The sequence below is a fragment of the Hibiscus syriacus genome, unplaced genomic scaffold (genome assembly GCF_006381635.1).
Source record: "Hibiscus syriacus cultivar Baekdansim isolate YM2019G1 unplaced genomic scaffold, ASM638163v2 tig00117056_pilon, whole genome shotgun sequence".
NCBI classification, from domain to species: domain Eukaryota; kingdom Viridiplantae; phylum Streptophyta; class Magnoliopsida; order Malvales; family Malvaceae; genus Hibiscus; species Hibiscus syriacus.
In genome coordinates this window covers 5,265,934-5,288,830 of record NW_024063539.1, presented here as the reverse complement: position 1 = coordinate 5,288,830, position 22,897 = coordinate 5,265,934, and the positions used below count along the sequence as shown (strand labels likewise).

The 22,897-nt window shown below is 35.1% G+C and overlaps 3 protein-coding genes across 4 annotated transcripts; 2 read left to right on the top strand and 1 right to left on the bottom strand.

Annotated features, from left to right (window-relative positions):
• Positions 1-2,635: 2,635 nt before the first annotated feature.
• Positions 2,636-4,870, bottom strand: LOC120198443 (NADH dehydrogenase [ubiquinone] 1 beta subcomplex subunit 2-like; the record flags this gene model as incomplete). Its single annotated transcript, XM_039199791.1, has 4 exons — positions 2,636-2,864; positions 4,086-4,148; positions 4,233-4,278; positions 4,755-4,870. Coding segments are annotated over 3 exons (225 nt in total), but the record flags the coding sequence as incomplete, so codon positions are not given.
• Positions 4,871-6,247: 1,377 nt separating this feature from the next.
• LOC120198620 (4-coumarate--CoA ligase-like 5) lies at positions 6,248-7,904 on the top strand. Its single transcript, XM_039199928.1, has 2 exons — positions 6,248-7,471; positions 7,768-7,904. The coding sequence occupies exon 1, from the start codon at positions 6,291-6,293 to the stop codon at positions 7,395-7,397; it is 1,107 nt and encodes a 368-aa protein (XP_039055859.1). The 5' UTR covers positions 6,248-6,290; the 3' UTR covers positions 7,398-7,471; positions 7,768-7,904.
• Positions 7,905-19,780: 11,876 nt separating this feature from the next.
• LOC120198622 (phosphoprotein ECPP44-like) lies at positions 19,781-22,334 on the top strand. Of its 2 annotated transcripts, XM_039199930.1 has the most exons (3): positions 19,781-19,793; positions 21,390-21,674; positions 21,767-22,334. In XM_039199930.1, the coding sequence occupies exons 2-3, from the start codon at positions 21,411-21,413 to the stop codon at positions 22,154-22,156; spliced, it is 654 nt and encodes a 217-aa protein (XP_039055861.1). In that variant the 5' UTR covers positions 19,781-19,793; positions 21,390-21,410; the 3' UTR covers positions 22,157-22,334. The 2 variants fall into 2 exon arrangements, with proteins under 2 accessions (XP_039055861.1, XP_039055860.1); XM_039199929.1 differs by lacking the exon at positions 19,781-19,793 and having other exon boundaries at positions 21,336-21,674.
• Positions 22,335-22,897: the final 563 nt, after the last annotated feature.

Here is a 22,897-nt window from a genome sequence, read left to right as displayed (position 1 = left end):
GTAAACTATTGGCAGTATCCCATTGTTAGCATCTATGACTATTGCTAATAAGTTTACTCCAAGGTATCAACCTTTTAAATGTGCTTCGTCAACTATAATAACTGGGCGCATGCAAGTAATAAACGAACGAATCTAAAAAATCATATACACAAGAAATATAATCATTTAAATGTGAAATGCATGTAACTAACAAAAATGAGTCAACAAAATTATATTGATTTACTAACCGCAGCACCAATGGAGATAAACAGCAACTCAAAGCGTCCATCTCTATCTGTTTTGATATGAGTTACCGACCCAGGATTTTTCAGCTTTAAATTGTGACAATAAGCCGGCAGTTGGGCAAACGATGTTTCTGGCGACCCCCTCAACAATTCCAAGGCATAACATTTGGCTCTCCAAGCTTGAAAATATGAGATACTAATCTTGAACCGAGCATTCATGTTAGTCATAATTTCATGTCTCCGATATACCCTGCCATTCAAAAATATTAACTTAGCCAGAAAACCACCCAACACCTTTTTGTTTGCCTGTCTATGTTAAGGAAAACTTGGGTTCTTGAACATGTATGTTTATCAATAAAAGTCCTAACTTGAAACATTTCGCAATCTTTTATCCTCTTTGCAATCATATGCCACATATAATTTTTGTCAATCATACACCTTGTTTCGAAACGATCTTTGCTTGATTTGTTAACTTTTAGTTGATAGCCATCTTCCACACATTTCGTATACAAAGCTATCTTCAAGTCTTCCTTTGTATCAAAACAATCATCTTTCTTGATACGAATAATTTTTGTGTAACAATCAATTGCTATCTTTACCAACTCTTCTTCCAGTATCTGAAGTAATTCTGGCATATTCCAGTTATACTCCCGTGACATTTTCTTCGGGGATTTCTTCTTTTTTTCTTCTTCTTCAGGGTTATATGAATTACAGAATGGATGTTCAACATGTTCATTCACAGTCGTAACTTCCTCCTCATTATCATCAACAACATCTTCCTCGGCAGCGGCTGTTTCATCATCAAAATTCGGGTATTGACCAATATCAAAATCATTACACGCATGGTCTGTTTCTTCTTCTGAAACATCATCAAAATCTGAGTATTGACCAAGATCAAAGTCCGGGTATTGACCAAGATCAAATTTTGAATACTGACTAGTACTCACAATTTTTTCTGTTGGCTCATCATCGTCTAACTGGTCAATACGAAAACTGGAATTTGGTGCTGAAAGTTGATTGGGATTTGGATTAGGGAAAGGTTGTGGGTTTTGAGATTGTGTTTGGTATTGGAAATGTGGTGAAACAAATTTGCTTGGTGATGAAATTGTGGTAGAACCATTAAATTTTGAGCACCATAAACTGGGGTTGAAAAACTTAGTTGATTACTACCTGCTACTGACCCAACTTCACTACTTCTAGGTTCAACAACATACAATGTAACATCATCTTGCGAAACACTAATGTAAGCAATGAATCGTTCAACATCTTAATTTTCGGTTAACAAATAAACTTTACATTTTCTCTGATAAGATAGCCTAAATCGACTTAAGGGCTCTAAATTTAATTTATTTGCAATATATAACATTAGAGTTTCATAAGTTAACTTTTTTAATGACAGTTTTAGTTGAAGATTCATGGGTAAAGACATATATTGTAAAACACCATGAACATTCTCCCATGACCCTCTAAAACACAAATCTATCCAAACATGATCAACATTAGATGATTTCATTATTGTAAATTAATTTACTAAACAAACGAGCTGCGAAACTAAAACATGTTGACGGATGGGGAAGGATGTCGTTGGATATATGAACGGATGTCGCCGGAGAGAGTGATAGATGGAGATGGAATGAGTTGCGATTTAGGTTATGAGTTGCTTCTGCTGCGTAGTTATATATCCAAAACATTTGTGTTGCGAAACTAAAACCTGTTGCGAATTTGAAATTCAGCGTTGCGACAGTCAGAATCGCATTGCGATAGTCAGAATCGCGTTGCGATTTACATATTCTCGTTGCGATTTTGGAAAATCGCAATGCGATAGTCAAAATCGCGTTGTGAATCTGGAGATCGCGTTGCGATACTGGAGATCGCGTTGCGATACTGGAGATCGCGTTGCGATTTTGTTGGTCATTTTGACAAATCGAAAAAAAGTTGGTCAAAATCATATATTATAAGAAATTTTCGATCACTGAGATTATTTTCTCAATAAATAAATAAACATCTGCGGTTGTTCACTCTTCACGCATGCCACGGGCACGAAAATAATCTTGCTGCGCTGCTGAATCAAATTTATTTATTTTCCTTTTGTATGCGTAAATTGCCAGCCTAACAACTAACATAATTAGCGCGCCCGCGCATATATATTGAATTGTTTATTGTGATTATAAAATATATTTATTCAATTTTTTTTCTTAATTAATAATATATATATATATATATTTAAGACAAAAAAAGCAATATATTTTACTCATCCCTAGCCTCATCTATAGTTGACATGCTACTCATTCGATATATATATATATATATATATATATATATATATTTAATTTTTAATTTAAAAAATCTTGATTAATACTATCAATTATGCTGTAGACTAATACCAAGAATGCTTCAACTGAACAAAGGGGTGCACAAGCAACAACACATTCATTCAAACAAATCCATGATTAAAATCAACAAAAAACCATGATTGAAATGGAGTTTCGTTTTTTTATCTCATTATCCCCACAATCTTTCTTCACAAACACTTTATTCAAACCGAACAATTAACAAGAAGACTCAGAACAGCATCTCCAACAGCAGCCTATAATCCGATAATCGTCTTCCGGCGGCTGTTAAACACATTGCCAATAATCACTGCGATAGAAAATCAAGTTTCTTTCGTGTCAAAACATGAATATAATATTACCTACACCTATACTTGGATGAGTATCACAACAAACTATGTGCACACTATATAATTGGCAACAGACACATATACGGCGCAAAAGATACGATCTAAATGTTGGAGCAGATGAATATTAACATCCCAAGGTCTCCTAACCGAGCAACATAATAGGAAAACATAGAAATTGGTAATACTTGAATACCTGATAATAACAATGACAATCCTCGGTTTATCTCATCTCTATTAGGGGTGTTTGGTTCAAGGAATGTGGGATTCTCATTCCATGGAAATCCTATATTCCCATGTTTGGTTGGCCGTGAATCTCATTCTCGGTAATGTTTTATTACCAATAGTAGATTTTTTTCGGTATATTATCGGGAATGTCATTACCTCTATTCCCTTAGGTATTGTAACATTACCGACGTTTTTGACTAAAATACCATTAAATTTTTATTTTTATTTTCAAAAATATCCTTCTTCTGTCATTGAATAATAAAAATTCTACGAAGGTTAAATTACAAATTTATCCTTAAATTATTTTAGATTTACAAAAAAAAAATCTATAATTAAAATTTTATATGAAGTTCAGGTGTTAAAAAAAAATTTACCCTTTCATTAAACTTTTTTTATATTTTTAATTTTGTAAAAAAATTATATAAATATTATGAATTTAATTTTTTAAAGAAAACATATAAATATTTTACAATTTGTAATATTATACAAATATATAATAAGGACAATTTGGTCAAATATACATTCCAATAATCTTTTATTCCTTTAACCAAACACGGTAATCTTACATTCCTGTTAAACCAACCAAACACAAAATACAACATTCCCAGTAATTCTATTCTCTGGTAATATTTTATTCTCACTGATAATCTTACATTCCGTGAACCAAACGCACCCTTATAGTATTAGCGATAATCCTTACTCCCTTATGCATACATATGCAAACGACATTAATTACATGACCAGTATAGCAGACCATAAAACCTTAAAGTTATATGGACTCGAAGCACAAATATATAGGCATAAATCTTAATGTAACAACGCATTGAAATTTCAATAACACCTCATAGTAGACGAAAAAAGATAAACCTTTCAAGCATCGGGAAAACTCCTTTTGAATGCAAAACTGAAACTAAACAAGCCATGCTATGCAGTCGCATAAAAAGCAAAAACAGTACCTAATGCGTATCTCCATGACTGTAAGAATGATCATCATGGCCCTCCCAAGGGTGTCTCCAACCCTAACAGCAACAAAGTCAGTCCAGGACCGAAAGCAAGTTAATAATGATCAATAACTAAGACAGTTGAAACAAGGAATTTCATACCAATACAACAGGACCATCTAGCTTAGCCCTGTACATGACCCAAAACCTGAAGCACACCAGATACCAAGAAACTTCAGAAAATCCACCAGCATTTCAGTATAACATTTATTACTGTTTACGAGAAACTTCGCTTCCGATGTCATACTCATACCAACAAAATGTTCAAAGCAAAATCTAAACCATCAACATCCATGATTATTAATAAAAAATGCTTGCACAACAACAGCTTAACCAGGAAAATAAGATTAATTCTAAGACATAAAACCCTCAGAGAATCAATTAACTTGATCCGAATTGAAGCCTTTTGCATAAATTTTCAGCTAAAACCCTAGTTCAATATAAATTAAAATTTCACTTTAACGGCACATCCATGAATTCTATATTCAGCTATGCAAATTAAAATTGCACCCTATTCCCACATTTCTTAGCTCAAAAGAATCATCCAATAAATGCAAAACAGTGACATATCAAGATAGATTTATTCAAAGAAAAGAAAAACGGAAAGGAGACAAAAAAGATTACCACATGACGTCGCACAAGCCTTTGCCGGTGACAACATGCCATCGCTTTGGGTGATGCAAAGTTACACCTTTGTAAGTTGTACTCCCCCTCCCATCTCTCTGCAATCGAACCCTAAATCACCAGATATGGTCCCAGATGTGCGAAGCTGGAGTAAAATAACCCGCCGGTTGCTTTGATTTAAACCGATCCCCAAACCGCTTGATGCGAAATTTATCAACTGAAGGCCCGATTTTTTTATATGCTGGACTGGATCATGGATTCGTTTCTCTTCGTTATACTGGGCTTTAGCGTATCGGCTAAACAAAATTGACGAAACCTAATGCCAAGGCCAGGCCCAATAAACGTGATAAATATTAATTTGATTTAAACTGCACCAAATATCCCTATACTATTACTTGGATTCTAAATTAGTCCTCGTTATAATTTAGTCCTCAAACTATCATAAAGGTTCTAAAAGCCTTTAAAATTTTGGAAAAGCAATTAAACCACTTAAAATTTTGCATCCAATTAATTTCCCCTACTTCAATATTTCATCAATTAACCTCTTTCATCAACTTTGGTTATTAAATCTAATAATATTTTCCTTGGGATTTAACGGTGTCACATGTTACATCAAAATATTACCCCATAATATTTTCAGAAATATTTTTATTTAAAAATTATTAAAAATGTAAAAAATTAAAAAAAAAAACGGGCAGTCTTCAAAATAACAAATACGAACAAAAGTATTATTTTTAGATAAATAGGGAATAAATAGTTAACTTCCAAAATAATAATTTAAACGGACAATCTCTTACTTTTGACTTCAAATTTATAAAAAAAATAATTATAATAAATGTCAGTGAATAATTATAATGTTTATAAAATATAATTTTAAAAATAATTACTGAATTAAATATATAATACAGGTTGTATAGAAATGAAAATTGTCTATTTATATTGGGAAACCATGAAAGGAATAGTTAGATTAGAGGTGTCGATTCGGTATGATCGATAGATTTAGGTCGGGTTAGTTAGAGCTTCTTCAAGTCTGTATTTTCAGACTACAGTTCCTTTATGTTTGGATTTTATCCGGTTTCAAACTTAGGTTTAAACTTTTTCCGGATTTGAGTTTATTTTAATTTATATTTTTTATTCGCAAATATAATTATTTCTATGTGATTAAAATGTACATTGATTTATTATTCTAATATTTAAGTTTGCATTGGGTCGTTGTACTCCTCAAATTGGATTAAGATAATGTTCACAATTGTATATTATTTAATATTTTTTTTAGTTTGTGTATATTAAAAAATATTAATTAATTTATAATATATACATACTATAGACTTAATTGTTCAAGGCCAATATTTCCAGAGAGAACAAAGTATGAAATAACATATTAATAAAGAAATTAGCATATCATACAATGTGTATCATTTGTTCACAGTGCACAGATCAAAGCTCTTAATCTCTCACATAATACTAAGGCTTGACGGCAAGTACGTAGCAGATGAAGGTGGTCTGTGACTGAAAAAAAATCAAAAATCAATTTCCATGGCTAAAATTAGCAGCTTAAGAATCGATCACAGAACCGGTTTTTGTTCTTCCAATTCTACTTTCTATGGCAAACACACTCCCTTTCCACTTCCATCCACATTCATCTCCTCTTACCCTCACCACGGCAAAATCGCCTTCATCGACGCCACTACCGGCCGCCACCTCTCCTTTGCCGAGCTTTGGCGTGCGGTTGAATCCGTTTCAACTTGTTTATCCGATTTCCGTAATACGGAAAGGCAACGTCGTTCCCATCATCGCACCGAACTCCATCTTCTTCCCCATCGTTTGACTCTCTCCGTGATGCATCTCGGAGCTATTATAACAACCAGCAACCCCTTAAACACGTCCCGCGAAATCGCGTTTCATATTGCCGATTCGAAACCCGTCCTCGTCTTCACCACCGGCCAAGTCGTTCCGAAACTGGCTGGATCGTCCCTGCCCATTGTACTTCTCGACACGACCGAAGCCACTGGACAAGTCAAAATAGTTGGTACCATTAATGAGATGATAAAGAAGGGTCCAACGGACCGGATCGGAGTCAGGGACCGAGTGTACCAGGATGAGGCGGCGAGTCTACTTTGTTCGTCGGGTACGACGGGTGCAAGCAAGGGGGTAATATCAACTCACAGAAACCTAATGGCACTAATGCAATTTCTCCAATACTTGACCTTCCCAGAGGACGGAGAGCAAACCTATTTCTGCACCGTTCCCATGTTCCATATCTACGGCTTCGGAGCCTTCGCCATTGGGAAGCTGACGAAAGCGAAGTTCGACATGCACGTGATGCTGTCGACAATCCAGAAGTACCGAGTCACTTGCCTCCCACTCGAGCCACCTATACTCCTGACGTTGGTGAAGGAAGCTGATTGGATACGAAAGCAGTACGATTTGAGCTCGCTGCAGTCAATCCTGTGCGGCGGCGCTCCGCTGAGCAAGGATTTAATCAGTAGTCTTCTTGAGAAGTTTCCATTGGTTAAAATACGTCAGGGGTACGCTTTAACAGAGTCGACGGGGTTTGGGGCATCAATGCATAGGGCGGAGGAGTGCCGGAAGTACGGCAGTGTAGGGCTGTTGTCGCCGAACCTGGAAAGCCAAAATCGTTGACCCCGAAACTGGAACGGCGTGAAATGTCAATGAGAAAGCGAGCTTTGGCTAAGGGGGGCCCTCTGTCATGAAAGGTACATAATAATTCAAACACCTAATTAAAATTTTCTTCACAAGTTCAAAGGCTTTATTATGCATCAATCCTAAAAATATATGCATAATAAGTAAACGAAAGGATTTTTTTTAAATATTTTATTTCCTATATAACCCCTATATATCACTAATTAACTCTAAAACTATTTTATTATGATTAATTTGTGGAATATATTAACGACTTGGAAATTGATTAATTATATTTTTTAAATCTCTTGATGATTAATGGGACTAGTGCTATTTTAGGTTATGATTAATGGGGCTAGTGCTATTTTAGGTTATCTGAACAACGCAGAAATGACAGCAGCAACAATTGATTCAGAAGGATGGTTAAAGACGGATGATCTTTGTTACATTGACGATGATGGTTACCTTTATGTTGTGAACAGGTTGAAGGAGCTTATCAAATACAAGAGACTTCAGGTGTTTAAAAATCAAAGCTATGGATACAATTTCATCATAATGCAAACACTTATTTTTATTCGGATCGAAAAAAATATTATTAATAATAATAATTATTATTATTATTATTTATTTTGTTTACATATTTTACAGGCTAAACAACCACCCAAAGGCTCGAAATACAAATCCCTGAGTCCATATTAACATTGAAACCCAACCTACCAGAACCGAGCTGGAGCCTAGAATCTGGATCCAGGCCCAACTTCGAGATCCGACCCAATCCAAACCCAGTTGGGTTTCTTCAATCACCATACCCTGCCACCAACAACCCCTACCATGCCCTGCTCGAGTCACCATGTTGTGCCAGTGACCATACTGTTGCCATCCCGAGCATACCCCGCCACCACCACCAACAAACAAATTTAATCTTTTTTGCATATAATTTGTATTGGGTATATAACCCAACCGAAAATCAATGTAAACGATAATTTATTAGCATTAAAAAAAACAGTTTTAGAGCAAATTTTTCCTTTTCTTTCTTATGAAACAAAGCACAAAAAAAATTCAAACGAAAAAAAGGAAAAGGGGAAAGGTTACCTTCGGTCGGATTTTCACCGGCGATCGGGGCCTCTTTTCTAAGATCCGAGCAGTGAGAAGCAGCACATCGACAAGGCAAGCAACATATTTGAAAACTGGGACGAGTGGGCGGCGGCGGATCGGAGAGAGGAAGGTCAAACGGTTTCAGCTATATTCATGGTGTTTGGGGGCAGATTCTTGCGAATCCAACCACATATCGGAGAAGGGAGGCCGATACAATCCTCTCGTAATTTGGTGGCCATCAGCCACTGGTGACGACAACGATGCGATAGCGGCTAACGGCAGAAGACACCACAGCCGGTGAAGATAATCAATTGACAACCCGTCGATTTTCTAGAGAGAGAGGGGATATTTATAGAAATGCTTAAGGGGAAATTGCATTTAAATCCATCAACATTCGACGTGTTTTTGCAAAATGATCACCTATAGGGACCAATTTCATAAATTAACCATTTAAGTTTATGTTTTATAATTTTTTGTTTAATTGTTGTTTATTCACCCTAACTTTAGCGTGTTTTTATATGTTAATCACCTGTAGGGACTGTTTTTATAATTTTTATATTTTTATGTTTGTTATATGTTTTTAGAGTTATTTTTAATTTAGTCCTTGTATGTTTAGCGTGTTTTTACGTTTCAATCACCAAATCGTGGTGTAATTAGTCATAGGTCCTTTAACTTTAGGAATTTATTTGTATTATGGTAACTAGCTTATGGGTAAATAGCATGCTTAGACCCTTATCTTTGTAATCTCATATGTGCTTTTAATTTCTTTGGGGATATTTATAGTGTAGGTCCCTAAGATTTTGTAATTTCACTTTTCAATCATATAATGAAGTTCATATTATTTTGTTTTGAATGCTTATGTTTCAAAATTTATATTTTAGTCACTAATATATATATATATATATTATGCCATGTTTATTAATATTCGAATCTGACCATGTGATTTATGCATTTTTTTGTTTTAGTCACTATTTTGTATGGATGTATTTAGGTAAATTTATTAATTATCTCCCCATACTTTTGCTATAATTTATTTTAGTCCTTAACATTATTTTTGGATTATTTTCGTTTATGGTGCTTATATTGTCTAATATTTTTGTTTGTGGCCCTGGGTTGTTTATTATCACTTTTCAGTCCTTCAAGTTTCTGTTAATCATATTTTGGTCTTTTAAATGTTTATCTTTGGTATTTTATTTTGGTTTGCAATGTTCGTTTTTTTTATTTTAGTTCTTTATGTATGAATAGTTTTTTTTACATATTGTAGTTATTTGCATTGTATTAAATAAATATTATTAGTTCTATTTATTGTAATTATTTTATTTCATATATTTCCAATTACATTTATGTCAATTTTATATTTTTATCTATTAATGGGATATTATTTGAATATTTTTAAGAACAACAATTTGTATAATGGATGTGGAAAGCATCACTTGATTGAAGTGTTGTAATCCGATACGACATTTGAACAAAATGTGAACTTGAAATAAAATTGATTTTATTTTGTTAATTATTTCTTTTTATTTTAAGTTGAACAATGCAATGCATGTTTCTAAATAGCATTTATTTTATGCAAAGATGTTGATTTTTCATTTATATTTGGTTCGCGTTTTTTAAATCAATGAGGAAGGAATATTCTTTTACTGATAATAATCTTTAATAATTGAGTCATATTTTAACTTTATTTTCGATTTATGATCTCTACCATTTTATGACAATGTATATGTAACACCCTTAACTCATATCCGACCCGAATACAAGTCCGAGGTGTCACATTGACTTTTCAAATCTTTAACTCTTACAGAAAATCCCGGGAATTTTTAAAACTTTCATTAAAACGAAATACATTAATTTACATAAGACCATAAAATACAAAATCGATCAGAGTATTCGTAATTAACACTTATTACATACCAACACTCTATACATCATCAAGTACATACTTTGTCAATTTACTTCTGATATGATCTCTTAGTAGTATTGCTGCTTGTGCTACTTCTATTTCCACTCTTCCTGATTCTTGGTACCTACGTGTAAATCACTTACACGCTAAGTCATAGACTTAGTGAGGCAATAAATGAATATGCAACGATAAACTTATGAATGTTCATACTTACCATTGGATCATGACATTTCAATGTGCATTTATTTATCACATGATAACATATATAATCATATAATGCACATACGAAACTTACCTTCTTGTATCACTTTCTCTGTAAATCGGTATTTCAATTGCATTGCCCATGTATATTATTGAGAATAGAGGTATGTGAGTACATTGAGGTTGTGCACTAATGCTGTCACCACAGCTCGTATCAATTCCCTCATGGGGCACCGAACCTTAGTTCAGTATTCATCTCGTAGGACTATTATCTATGTCCCGTATGACCATTACATCCCGAAGGACTACATCCCGAAGGACTATTATACCCTCGACTCTTGGCATGCCAACTACACCTATAGTTCTCATATCGTATACTATGGGCATTATTCTTATTTTTCATATGTTCATATACTTCTGTCATTTCTCTTGTGATCATGTAGCTCATGTCACTTCATATCATGTTCTCATATTACATGTCATATCACATATCATATCACATATCATATCACATGAACATATATATGTCTTATGCATGTATAACAACAATTATCATGTATGCATGTTCACAACTATTTTATTATAAAAATCAACATAGGGATTAGACTTATCACAAGTCTTATTCCATTATAATATACATCTAGTATGCACTCACCTTAGCTTTGCTTTGTTTCGATTCTAATCCTTTGATCGTTCCGGAATAAGCTTACTTTTAGTATCTACATAATCACACATGGATGTATATCAGTATTATAACTAATATACTCTAATGGTTCACTCTTTAGACTAAGAGAAAAGTCAATTTCATCTTTTAATGAAGGTATGCATCGATGCACTACTGATGCATCGGTGCATCAAAGGTATTCGATGTAGTATTATTGTTGGGATGCATCGATGCACTCCTTATGCATCGATGCACCAATTGCATTCGATGTTTCATTATTAACAGGATGCATCGATGCACTACTTATGCATCGATGCACGAATTACATTCGATGTTATTATTTTAAAATAGTGCATCGATGCACTACTAATGCATCGATGCACATTCATATAATTTCTGGGTTTTAACCTTGATGCATCGATGCACCATGAATGTGCATCGGTGCACTCTGCCCAGAATCCTCTTTTTGAACCCGAAAGTTCATTCATTTGGATTAAATCATTCATGTTTAATCCCCTTTTTCATTCTTAACTCTAGTACACATCCTTAAACCAATTTATACTCATTTATTTCATCTTAAACCTTCAAATCCTATCATTCATATGTAATTCAAGAATTACATTAATAAATCAACATGTTTGAATTCCGTTTTTAACACTTCGTATATCTTAACTAGATTGATGACAAGTCAAATATAACTTTCAATTCTAGTTATGAACTCTATTCCAAGATTTCATTTAAGAACTTCAAATCTTAAATCTCTCCTAACTCAATCATCCTTTGATGTTAAGATAACTTAAGCTTTCCTTAAGCTTAGTTATCATCTAATAATAAAACCCCAATATTAAATTTAACAAGAAACTCAATAATCAGAAATCTTACCTTTGTTTTGGTTCACGCGTACAAGGAAGAAAGAAGAAGAAGATAAGTCTGGAAGCCTTTGGTTCTCTCCTTTTCAACCCACTTGTATTCATATATATCCTTATCCCTTGTTTAATTAATTGATCCTTGCAATGACTCTTTTGCCCTTCCATTCCTACTTCCTTTCAATTCAATCCTACACAATCATTTACATATATATCTTTATACTATTCATTCATTCTATTTTAATCACCAAAATTTGAAACTTTTCAATTTAGTCACTAACCCGGTATTGAGGATGTTACAATTCTCTCCCCCTTAAGAAAATTCGTCCTCGAATTTTCATTATGTAAAGAGGTATGGATACTTAATCCTCATGTCCTCTTCACGTTCCCATGTTGCTTCCTCTACTTTGTGATTTCTCCACAAGACTTTAACCAATGGAATAGTCTTGTTCCTTAATTGCTTGACTTCATGAGCTAATATTTGAACAGGTTCTTCCTCATAAGTTAAATCTGGTCGAATCTTAATTTCTTCAGTAGTCACAACGTGAGATGGATCAGATCTATATTTCCTAAGCATTGAGACATGAAAAAACATTGTGTATCTTTTCCATTTCATGTGGCAAAACTAGCTGATATGCTACTGATCCTACCCTCCTAGTAATCTCATAAGGTCCAATGAACCGAGGACTCAACTTTCCTTTACGTCCAAACCTCAATATTTTCTTCCACGGAGACACTTTCAAGAACACTTTATCTCCGACTTGAAATTCAATTTCTTTCCTTTTTAAATCGGCATACGATTTCTGTCTATCAGCTGCAGCTTTTAGATTATTCTGAATTACTTGAACTTTCTCTTCCGTATTTTGAATCAACTCAGGACCAATAACTTCTCGATCCTTAAGTTCATACCAGTTCAAGGGCGTACGACATCTTCTTCCGTAAAGAGCTTCATAGGGAGCCATTTTGATGCTTGACTGATAACTATTGTTGTATGCAAATTCAGCAAGTGGTAAATATTTTTCCCATGATCCTTTGAATTCAATGACACTCGCTCTAAGCATATCCTCCAGAATTTGGATAGTTCGCTCGGATTGACCATCAGTTTGAGGATGAAACGATGTACTGAAGTTTAACCGAGTTCCCAATGCTCCATGTAATGACTTCCAAAACCGTGATGTGAATCTAGGATCCCGATCAGAAACTATGGAAATAGGTATACCATGCAAACGTATAATCTCTCTTATATACAATTCAGCATACCTATCCATGGAGAAATCAGTTCGTACTGGAATAAAATGGGCTGACTTAGTCAATCTATCCACGATTACCCAGATTGAATCCTTTTTGTTCTGAGTTAAAGGCAAACCCGTCACAAAATCCATCGTTATGTTTTCCCATTTCCATTGAGGAATTGAAATTGGTTGTAACAATCCTGACGGAACTTGATGCTCAGCTTTGACTTGTTGACAAGTCAAACACTTTGATACAAATTCCGTAATGTCTTTCTTCCTTCTCGGCCACCAATATCGACTCTTGAGATCCATATACATTTTGTTCCCTCTTGGATGCATTATCAATGGGCTACAATGAGCTTCCGTCAACAAAACATTCTTTAATTCATCATCATCTGGAATTACTAATCTTTCTCGATAATACAAGTTCTCGTCAGACTTAATCTCATAATCCGTACCCTCTCCATTCTTTATCTGTTGTATCCTCTTTAAACACTTTTCATCTTTAACTTGCAATTCTTTAATTCGATTTAGCCATACTGGCTTGACAGTCAGTTCTGCACAAATTGCACCATCTCCTCTTAACGATAATCTAGCATCAAGAGCTCGCAAAGTTGCAAACGTCTTTCGACTCAAGGCATCAGCTACCACATTTGCCTTTCTAGGATGGAAATCAATCACCATATCATAATCTTTGAGAAATTCCACCCACCTTCTTTGTCTTAGATTCAACTCTTTCTGAGTCATCAAGTACTTTAAACTCTTGTGATCCGTATACAAGTAGCACTTTTCACCATACAAGTAGTGACGCCATATTTTTAGAGCGAACACTACTGCAGCCATCTCCAAATCGTGTGTCGAATAATTCTTCTCATGAGGTTTTAATTGCCTCGAAGCGTAGGCCACCACCTTGCCTTCTTGCATTAACACGCATCCCAAGCCATTATGAGACGCATCACTATACACTACAAAATCCTTGCCAGACTCAGGTTGAACTAACACTGGAGCTTCTGTAAGAATCTTCTTTAACTTTTCAAAACTCTCTTGACATTCTTGAGTCTAAACAAATTTTATTTCCTTTTTCAACAGTTTAGTCAGGGGTAATGCTATAATCGAAAAGTTTTTAACAAACCTTCGATAATAACCAGCTAACCCCAGAAAACTTCTAACTTCCGATATATTCTTTGGAACTTCCCACTCCAGAATAGCTTTAATCTTTTGGGGATCCACTCGAACTCCTTCTGCCAAAATTACATGTCCAAGGAATGCCACTTCATTCAACCAGAATTCACATTTAGAAAATTTAGCATAAAGCTTTTTATCTCGTAATATCTGTAAGACAATCCTCAAATGTGAACTATGCTTTTCCTCTGACTTTGAATATATTAAAATATCATCAATGAACACCACAGCAAACTGATCCAAATACGGTTGGAAAATTCTGTTCATTAAATCCATAAAAGCAGTTGGTGCATTCGTAACTCCAAACGGCATCACGATAAATTCATAGTGACCATATCTTGTTCTAAACGCCGTTTTTTTTTAAATGTCTTTTTCTTGAATCTTTAATTGATGATAACCCATACGTAAATCAATTTTTGAGAACACTGAAGCCTCCTTTAATTGATCAAATAACTCGTCGATTCGGGGAAGTGGATACTTGTTCTTGATGGTTACTTTATTGAGTTGTCTGTAATCGATACAAAGACGCATGGATCCATCTTTCTTCTTAACAAATAAAACTGGAGCACTCCAAGGTGATACACTTGGTCTAATAAACCCTTTGTCCAATAGCTCCTTTAATTGAATCTTTAATTCTTGTAATTCTTTTGGAGCCATTCTGTATGGTGCCATTGCAATGGACGCTGTTCCCGGTATTATCTCAATCTGAAATTCTACTTCTCGGTCAGGAGGTAAACCTGGCAACTCTGCAGGAAATACATCGAGAAACTCTCTGACTATAGGAATCCCTTCAATCCCTTTCTCCTTGGTTCTAACATCCAGTACATTAGCAATAAACCCTTGACATCCCTGTAGCAGTAACTTCTTTGCAGTCATCACTGAAATCACATTTGCTAACGGATTCCATCTTTCACTAAATACAATAATTTCTACTCCTTCGGAACTTCTCAACGTCACTCTTTTCAATCTACAATCGACATCAGCGTAATAACGATATAACCAATTCATACCCAATATCACTTCGAATTCATCAAAAGGTAATTCCATCAGATTAGTAGGGAATTCAATTCCCTGAATTCGTATGGGACACCCTCGGCTCACCATATTTACTCGGGCACTATGCCCTAATGGGTTCGTCACTATCACCTCCTTGCTAGTAATTTCTAACTGAATGTTTAATTCTTTCACTAACTTACTAGTAATGTATGAATATGTAGACCCGGGATCAATCAATACAATAACACCTTTGTCAAACAATAGAAAGGTACCTGTTATAATATCTGGGTCATCATAATCATCATTGGTCTTGAGGTTGTACACCCGAGCAGTGGAGTGTATCTCTTGTTGAGCAGAGGACTCTGACTGACTTCTTCCTCTGCCTCTACCTCTTCCCCTCTGGGTTACAGAAACAGACCTCTCAGGCTGTACAGGTTCACTAGTTGACATTGGACAGTCTCGAACGAAGTGTCCGGCGTCTCCACATCTAAAGCGGACTCCAGAAATCATCCGGCATACCCTTAAATGATTCTTTCCACAATGCGGACATTGTCTGGCTTGACTCTGATTAGTTCTCCCAGCTCCCGATCCTGCTGATTGAGTTTGTTTACCTCTCATCGGATTTGATCCTCTAGCTGAGGATACCACTGACTCTGATTTAGCTTGAGGTCGAGAACCAGCATCTCTACCTCTTTTTGATGGTGCGGAACTCGAAGAAGCACCTGTTCTCTTGACTGTTTGAGTCCTTGAATTTTTAAATCTCTCATTCTGAGCTCTTTCCAAAGCTTCGGCACGATTGTCTACCTCTTGAAATGAGGATAGATTCAATACAATCAACATCTCCTTCAACCGAGGACGTAATCCCTCTACGAACCACTCACAAGCATCATTTTCAGTAGGAACAAGCTCGGCAGCAAAACGACTCAACTTATTGAATTCACACTCGTACTCATATACAGTGTGATTCCATTGTTTCAGATTCATGAACTCTTTCTTCATTTGACGAACAAATTGATCTCCGATGTACTTATGTTTGAATTCTTCTAAAAACAATGACCAAGTTACTTGGGCGTTAGTCATTCTCAATGTAACATTAGTCCACCAGATCCTTGCTTGTCCTCTCAACAAGGAAATTACTCCATCTAGCTTATCAGCATCGGAACAATGAAGTCCCGTAAGCATGACCTTCACGTCATTAAGCCAAAGGTCCGCAGTAACAGGACCTTCATTAGCTTCCCCTTTAAACTCTGGAGCTCCCAATCCCTTCAACTCTTTCGCAACATTTATTTTTGGAGTTGAAATAACAGGAGGTTGGAAACGCGTCAATACCGCGTCTAACGTTCTAAAGAATATATCTTGATCATTGACAGGCATTCCAGAGGATGTCTGTTCTTCACTCTGCCTGGCCGGGGCAGGTGAATTACTGCTTTCAGTGAGTCTATCGTCTCCTGCTTCATTTCTAGATCTACCCTGTCCGGACATCTATAAAAATACAACCATATAGTTCTATTAGCAAAACAACTTACTTACTAATCCATCAGATCAGAAGTTTCCACTATTTGTTGGCATGTATACCTTATAAGACACTCTAGACTTCAGTTTATGCCGAGGATCGACTAAACCGTAGCTCTGATACCATTAAATGTAACACCCTTAACTCATATCCGACCCGAATACAAGTCCGAGGTGTCACATTGACTTTTCAAATCTTTGACTCTTACAAAAAATCCCGGGAATTTTTAAAACTTTCATTAAAACGAAATACATTAATTTACATAAGACCATAAAATACAAAATCGATCAGAGTATTCGTAATTAACACTTATTACATACCAACACTCTATACATCATCAAGTACATACTTTGTCAATTTACTTCTGATCTGATCTCTTAGTAGTATTGCTGCCTGTGCTACTTCTATTTCCACTCTTCCTGATTCTTGGTACCTACGTGTAAATCACTTACACGCTAAGTCATAGACTTAGTGAGGCAATAAATGAATATGCAACGATAAACTTATGAATGTTCATGCTTACCATTGGATCATGACATCTCAATGTGCATTTATTTATCACATGATAACATATATAATCATATAATGCACATACGAAACTTACCTTCTTGTATCACTTTCACTGTAAATCGGTATTTCAATTGCATTGCCCATGTATATTATTGAGAATAGAGGTATGTGAGTACATTGAGGTTGTGCACTAATGCTGTCACCACAGCTCGTATCAATTCCCTCATGGGGCACCGAACCTTAGTTCAGTATTCATCCCGTAGGACTATTATCTATGTCCTGTAGGACCATTACATCCCGAAGGACTACATCCCTAAGGACTACATCCCGAAGGACTACATCCCGAAGGACTATTATACCCTCGACTCTTGGCATGCCAACTACACCTATAGTTCTCATATCGTATACTATGGGCATTATTCTTATTTTTCATATGTTCATATACTTCTGTCATTTCTCTTGTGATCATGTAGCTCATGTCACTTCATATCATGTTCTCATATTATATGTCATATCACATATCATATCACATATCATATCACATGAACATATATATGTCTTATGCATGTATAACAACAATTATCATGTATGCATGTTCACAACTATTATATTATAAAAATCAACATAGGGATTAGACTTATCACAAGTCTTATTCCATTATAATATACATCTAGTATGCACTCACCTTAGCTTTTCTTTGTTTCGATTCTAATCCTTTGATCGTTTCGGAATAAGCTTACTTTTAGTATCTACATAATCACACATGGATGTATATCAATATTATAACTAATATACTCTAATGGTTCACTCTTTAGACTAAGAGAAAAGTCAATTTCATCTTTTAATGAAGGTATGCATCGATGCACTACTGATGCATCGGTGCATCAAAGGTATTCGATATAGTATTATTGTTGGGATGCATCGATACACTCCTTATGCATCGATGCACCAATTGCATTCGATGTTTCATTATTAACGGGATGCATCGATGCACTACTTATGCATCGATGCACGAATTACATTCGATGTTATTATTTTAAAATAGTGCATCGATGCACTACCAATGCATCGATGCACATTCATATAATTTCTGGGTTTTAACCTTGATGCATCGATGCACCATGAATGTGCATCGGTGCACTCTGCCCAGAATCCTCTTTTTGAACCCGAAAGTTCATTCATTTGGATTAAATCCTTCATGTTTAATCCCCTTTTTCATTCTTAACTCTAGTACACATCCTTAAACCAATTTATACTCATTTATTTCATCTTAAACCTTCAAATCCTATCATTCATATGTAATTCAAGAATTACATTAATAAATCAACATGTTTGAATTCCGTTTTTAACACTTCGTATATCTTAACTAGATTGATGACAAGTCAAATATAACTTTCAATTCTAGTTATGAACTCTATTCCAAGATTTCATTTAAGAACTTCAAATCTTAAATCTCTCCTAACTCAATCATCCTTTGATGTTAAGATAACTTAAGCTTTCCTTAAGCTTAGTTATCATCTAATAATCAAAACCCAATATTAAATTTAACAAGAAACTCAATAATCAGAAATCTTACCTTTGCTTTGGTTCACGCGTACAAGGAAGAAAGAAGAAGATAATAAGTCTGGAAGCCTTTGGTTCTCTCCTTTTCAACCCACTTGTATTCATATATATCCTTATCCCTTGTTTAATTAATTGATCCTTGCAATGACTCTTTTGCCCTTCCATTCCTACTTCCTTTCAATTCAATCCTACACAATCATTTACATATATATCTTTATACTATTCATTCATTCTAATTTAATCACCAAAATTTGAAACTTTTCAATTTAGTCACTGACCCGGTATTGAGGATGTTACAGTATAAATGATTCAGTACCAATTTTTGGGCGCTGTGGGGGCCCTAATATTTCCCCACGCGTAATCGACTCTCGAATCAATTAAATCTAATCTTTGATAAACGCAGACTATTTTTATCTTAAAAAATTATTTTTCTTTAAATTTGTTTTAAAATACGTTTTTAGGTATTCGACATATTTAGCTCAAATGTCGACGGCAACTCCTTTTCAATTTAATCCAAATCAATTCAAAATCCGCAAAATTTTTAATTAAAAATCATAACTATTTTTTAAAATAATAAGTAATTGTTTTTAAAAAATGGTTATGACACATATTACCTATACAAATCGTATATAGCTTATACATTTGCAGGATTTAATGGCTTTGTTTATATTGTTTTAGGTTCTTCCTGCTAGCTTAAGGCATTGTTACTTTCTCACCCCCAGATTTCTGATGCTGCTGTTGTACCGTAAGTTTATATTGGAGATATATTATTTAATAGACATTAAACTTTCTTTTATCGAATATTAACATACGTTAGTGTCGAAATACGTAACATTTATGTGATTTTTTTTTTTAATTTCGAGTTATTAGGATTCCGGATGATGAGGTTGGCCAGTATCCCATGGCGTATGTGGTTTGAAAAAATGGGAGCAATATATCAGACTCAAGTCATGGATTTTGCATCGGAACAGAACAATTGTGGTATGAAATAAGGATTGAAAAAGAATAGGATGATTTAGACTTTAGTTAATAAAAACAGGTGGCACCAATCCATACAAGAGAATCCGGAAAGTGGCATTCGTATCTTCAATACACAAGAACCCATCTGGGAAGATTTTAAAAAGAGAATTTATCAAGCTTGCAATCTCCAGAATATGAGGGAATTTCGTAAGTATCTAAATAATAATTTCCCCGTTTGATATTAAATTTCATGTATTTAATATCCAGAATCTGAGGGAATTTCATAAGTATCCAAATAATAATTCTCATGCTAGATACAATTAAATTTCATGTATTTAATTTTATTACTGGCCCATTTGTAAAACGAAAGTCCTCAACCTAATTGTGATAAGAATGGCATAATTAGCACTCGGCCTTTATAATTAATTAATTAATCTGATCGATAAACGTAAAGGATGTGACCACATATAAATGTTTGGTTATAAGAGAATATAAAAAATAAAAATGAATAATTTTTCAGCTTAAATATACGTGTTCCGTGAGTATTGATAATTACAGAAGGTATTAAATCTACAAATTTTCAGCTAAAGACGTGATCCTTGTAAATTACATCTCATAGTATGATATTGATATTAAATGGGTCAAATGCTAGACCGCCACTTGTCTCTCGTGGGGCCCTCCCCAAGTAACGTATATGGGGGAAAGTGATGAAATTTAAAGTGATCAACGTACAGCGAAGCCGAGCCTACCATCTCAGTCGGTCCCACCACAACCTAACAGTAACAGTTCCAAAATCTCGAACCCTCTTTCGCATTCACGACGTCCAACACGTGTCCCGACATTTGCGTCCTTTCATCCACACCGGCCGGGTCCCGCCAGGGACAAAACCCATCGAAATCTTCATCCACGTGGAATGATTAAAGTGGTAGAAAGCTCTCATGATGATCATTTTAGCTTTTATGACATTTTACTGTTGTATTCCCACCAGCGCTGCCTTGTAAAATAAACCCAAAACTCTCTGTATTTATATGACACGTAATCTGGATGAACAGATGTCGAGTTTAAAAAGAGAGTGAATAACAAACAATTATCTTCAGACAGTTACACTTTTAGTAAAGGCGCTCGATTTGCTTGTCATTTAGCTCCGTTTTATTCTATTTTATAACTGCGCCGGAATAAATTAAAGCTTTGAAAATACTATAAAATCCCAGTTTCCCATCTCTCTTAACCCATCAATTTGTAGCCAACTTTGTATTCCATTTCAAGCAAATACATTAGTAAGCGTTGATCATATTCCTTTGGTTTAGTAATTTCCGGTTCATCAGAAAATGGCGGAGCAGCAAACCCACAAGGAGGCCGAGTTCGAGAGCAACGTTGGTGGCGATCAAGGAGCAGTGGAGAGCAAGGACCGAGGGATGTTTGATTTCATGGGGAAGAAAGACGAAAAGCCTGAACCTCAGCAGGAGGCCTTGGCCACTGACTTGGAGAAAGTTAAGATAGAAGAATCACAGGCGGAGAAGGAACATAAAGAAGGTGAGAAGAAGCCCAGTCTCCTCGAGAAGCTTCACCGATCCAGTAGCAGCTCCAGCTCCGTATGTATTTTCACTTTCTTTTTATGTTTATTTTAAAAAAGTTCCGATATTTGCAAATACAATATCATGAGGTGTGTTGTGTAAATGTGCAGTCTAGCGGCGAGGAAGAAGGTGAAGGCGGAGAGAAGAAGAAGGAGAGGAAAGGATTGAAGGAGAAGATTAAGGAGAAAATCGGTGGGGAGAAAAAAGATGAAACTGCAGTCCCGGTTGAAAAGCCCGAGGAGCACCCAGAGACGCCGGAGAAGAAGGGTTTCATAGAAAAGATAAAAGAGAAACTCCCCGGACAGAATAAGAAAGACGAAGAGGTTACAGCACCATCACCACCACCGACGCCTGCTGCTGTACAAGCCGATAAAGTTGCGGTTGAACACCATGAAGAAGAGTCAAAAGAGAATAAGGGATTTTTGGATAAAATCAAGGAGAAGATTCCTGGGTACCACACCAAAACTGAGGACGAGAAAGAAGCCACTGCTTCCCATTGAAGAATCGATACTCTATATTTGAAGTAAAATTGTCTATCGGATTGTGTGATTTCTTAATTTGTTGGGATTGTCTGTTCTTTTTTTATTTTTTTTTGTATATTCCATAATATAAGCGTCTTGTCTCTTTTCTGTTAACAAAATAATAGTAATAAATAATAGTATGTCAGAAATGATAAAATATTTCAGTTTCCCTTTTTACCAATGTGATTTGGATAGTATTTTCGTAACTAGTTTTCATGAATGAGATTAGTTGTCTCCTCTATGATATATAAATGAACGTAATATTTGAACAATTTTTCAATAATTATTATAATATTTATTAATTTAAATAAATAAATATAAATTAATATTTTATGTTTATTAAATAAATAAAACTTTATATGAACTAAATTGAATATAAATTGAAGTTTGGTGAGGTATTTTTTTTGGAAAAATTATAAGTGATCGGTATATTTATTAATCTAATATTGGTTAGACTATATTTTTTGATCTAACACTTTTAGCAGTAAAATGTGTTATTTTATTGCGTTATATGTTGATTTGGCGTTACGTCCTTGAAGCGTGTCTTATACTGACATTGATACACGTGTGTAAAGCGCGGTCACTGAGACGCGCCTTACGCCACGTAGGAGTATAGTGCGGGGCAGGGGTCGCGATATACATTTAACTACCTTATAATTTTTTTCGATTATAAATACCCTTCTCTTCGATTAAGTTTCTCACATCTCCTAACATTTCTCC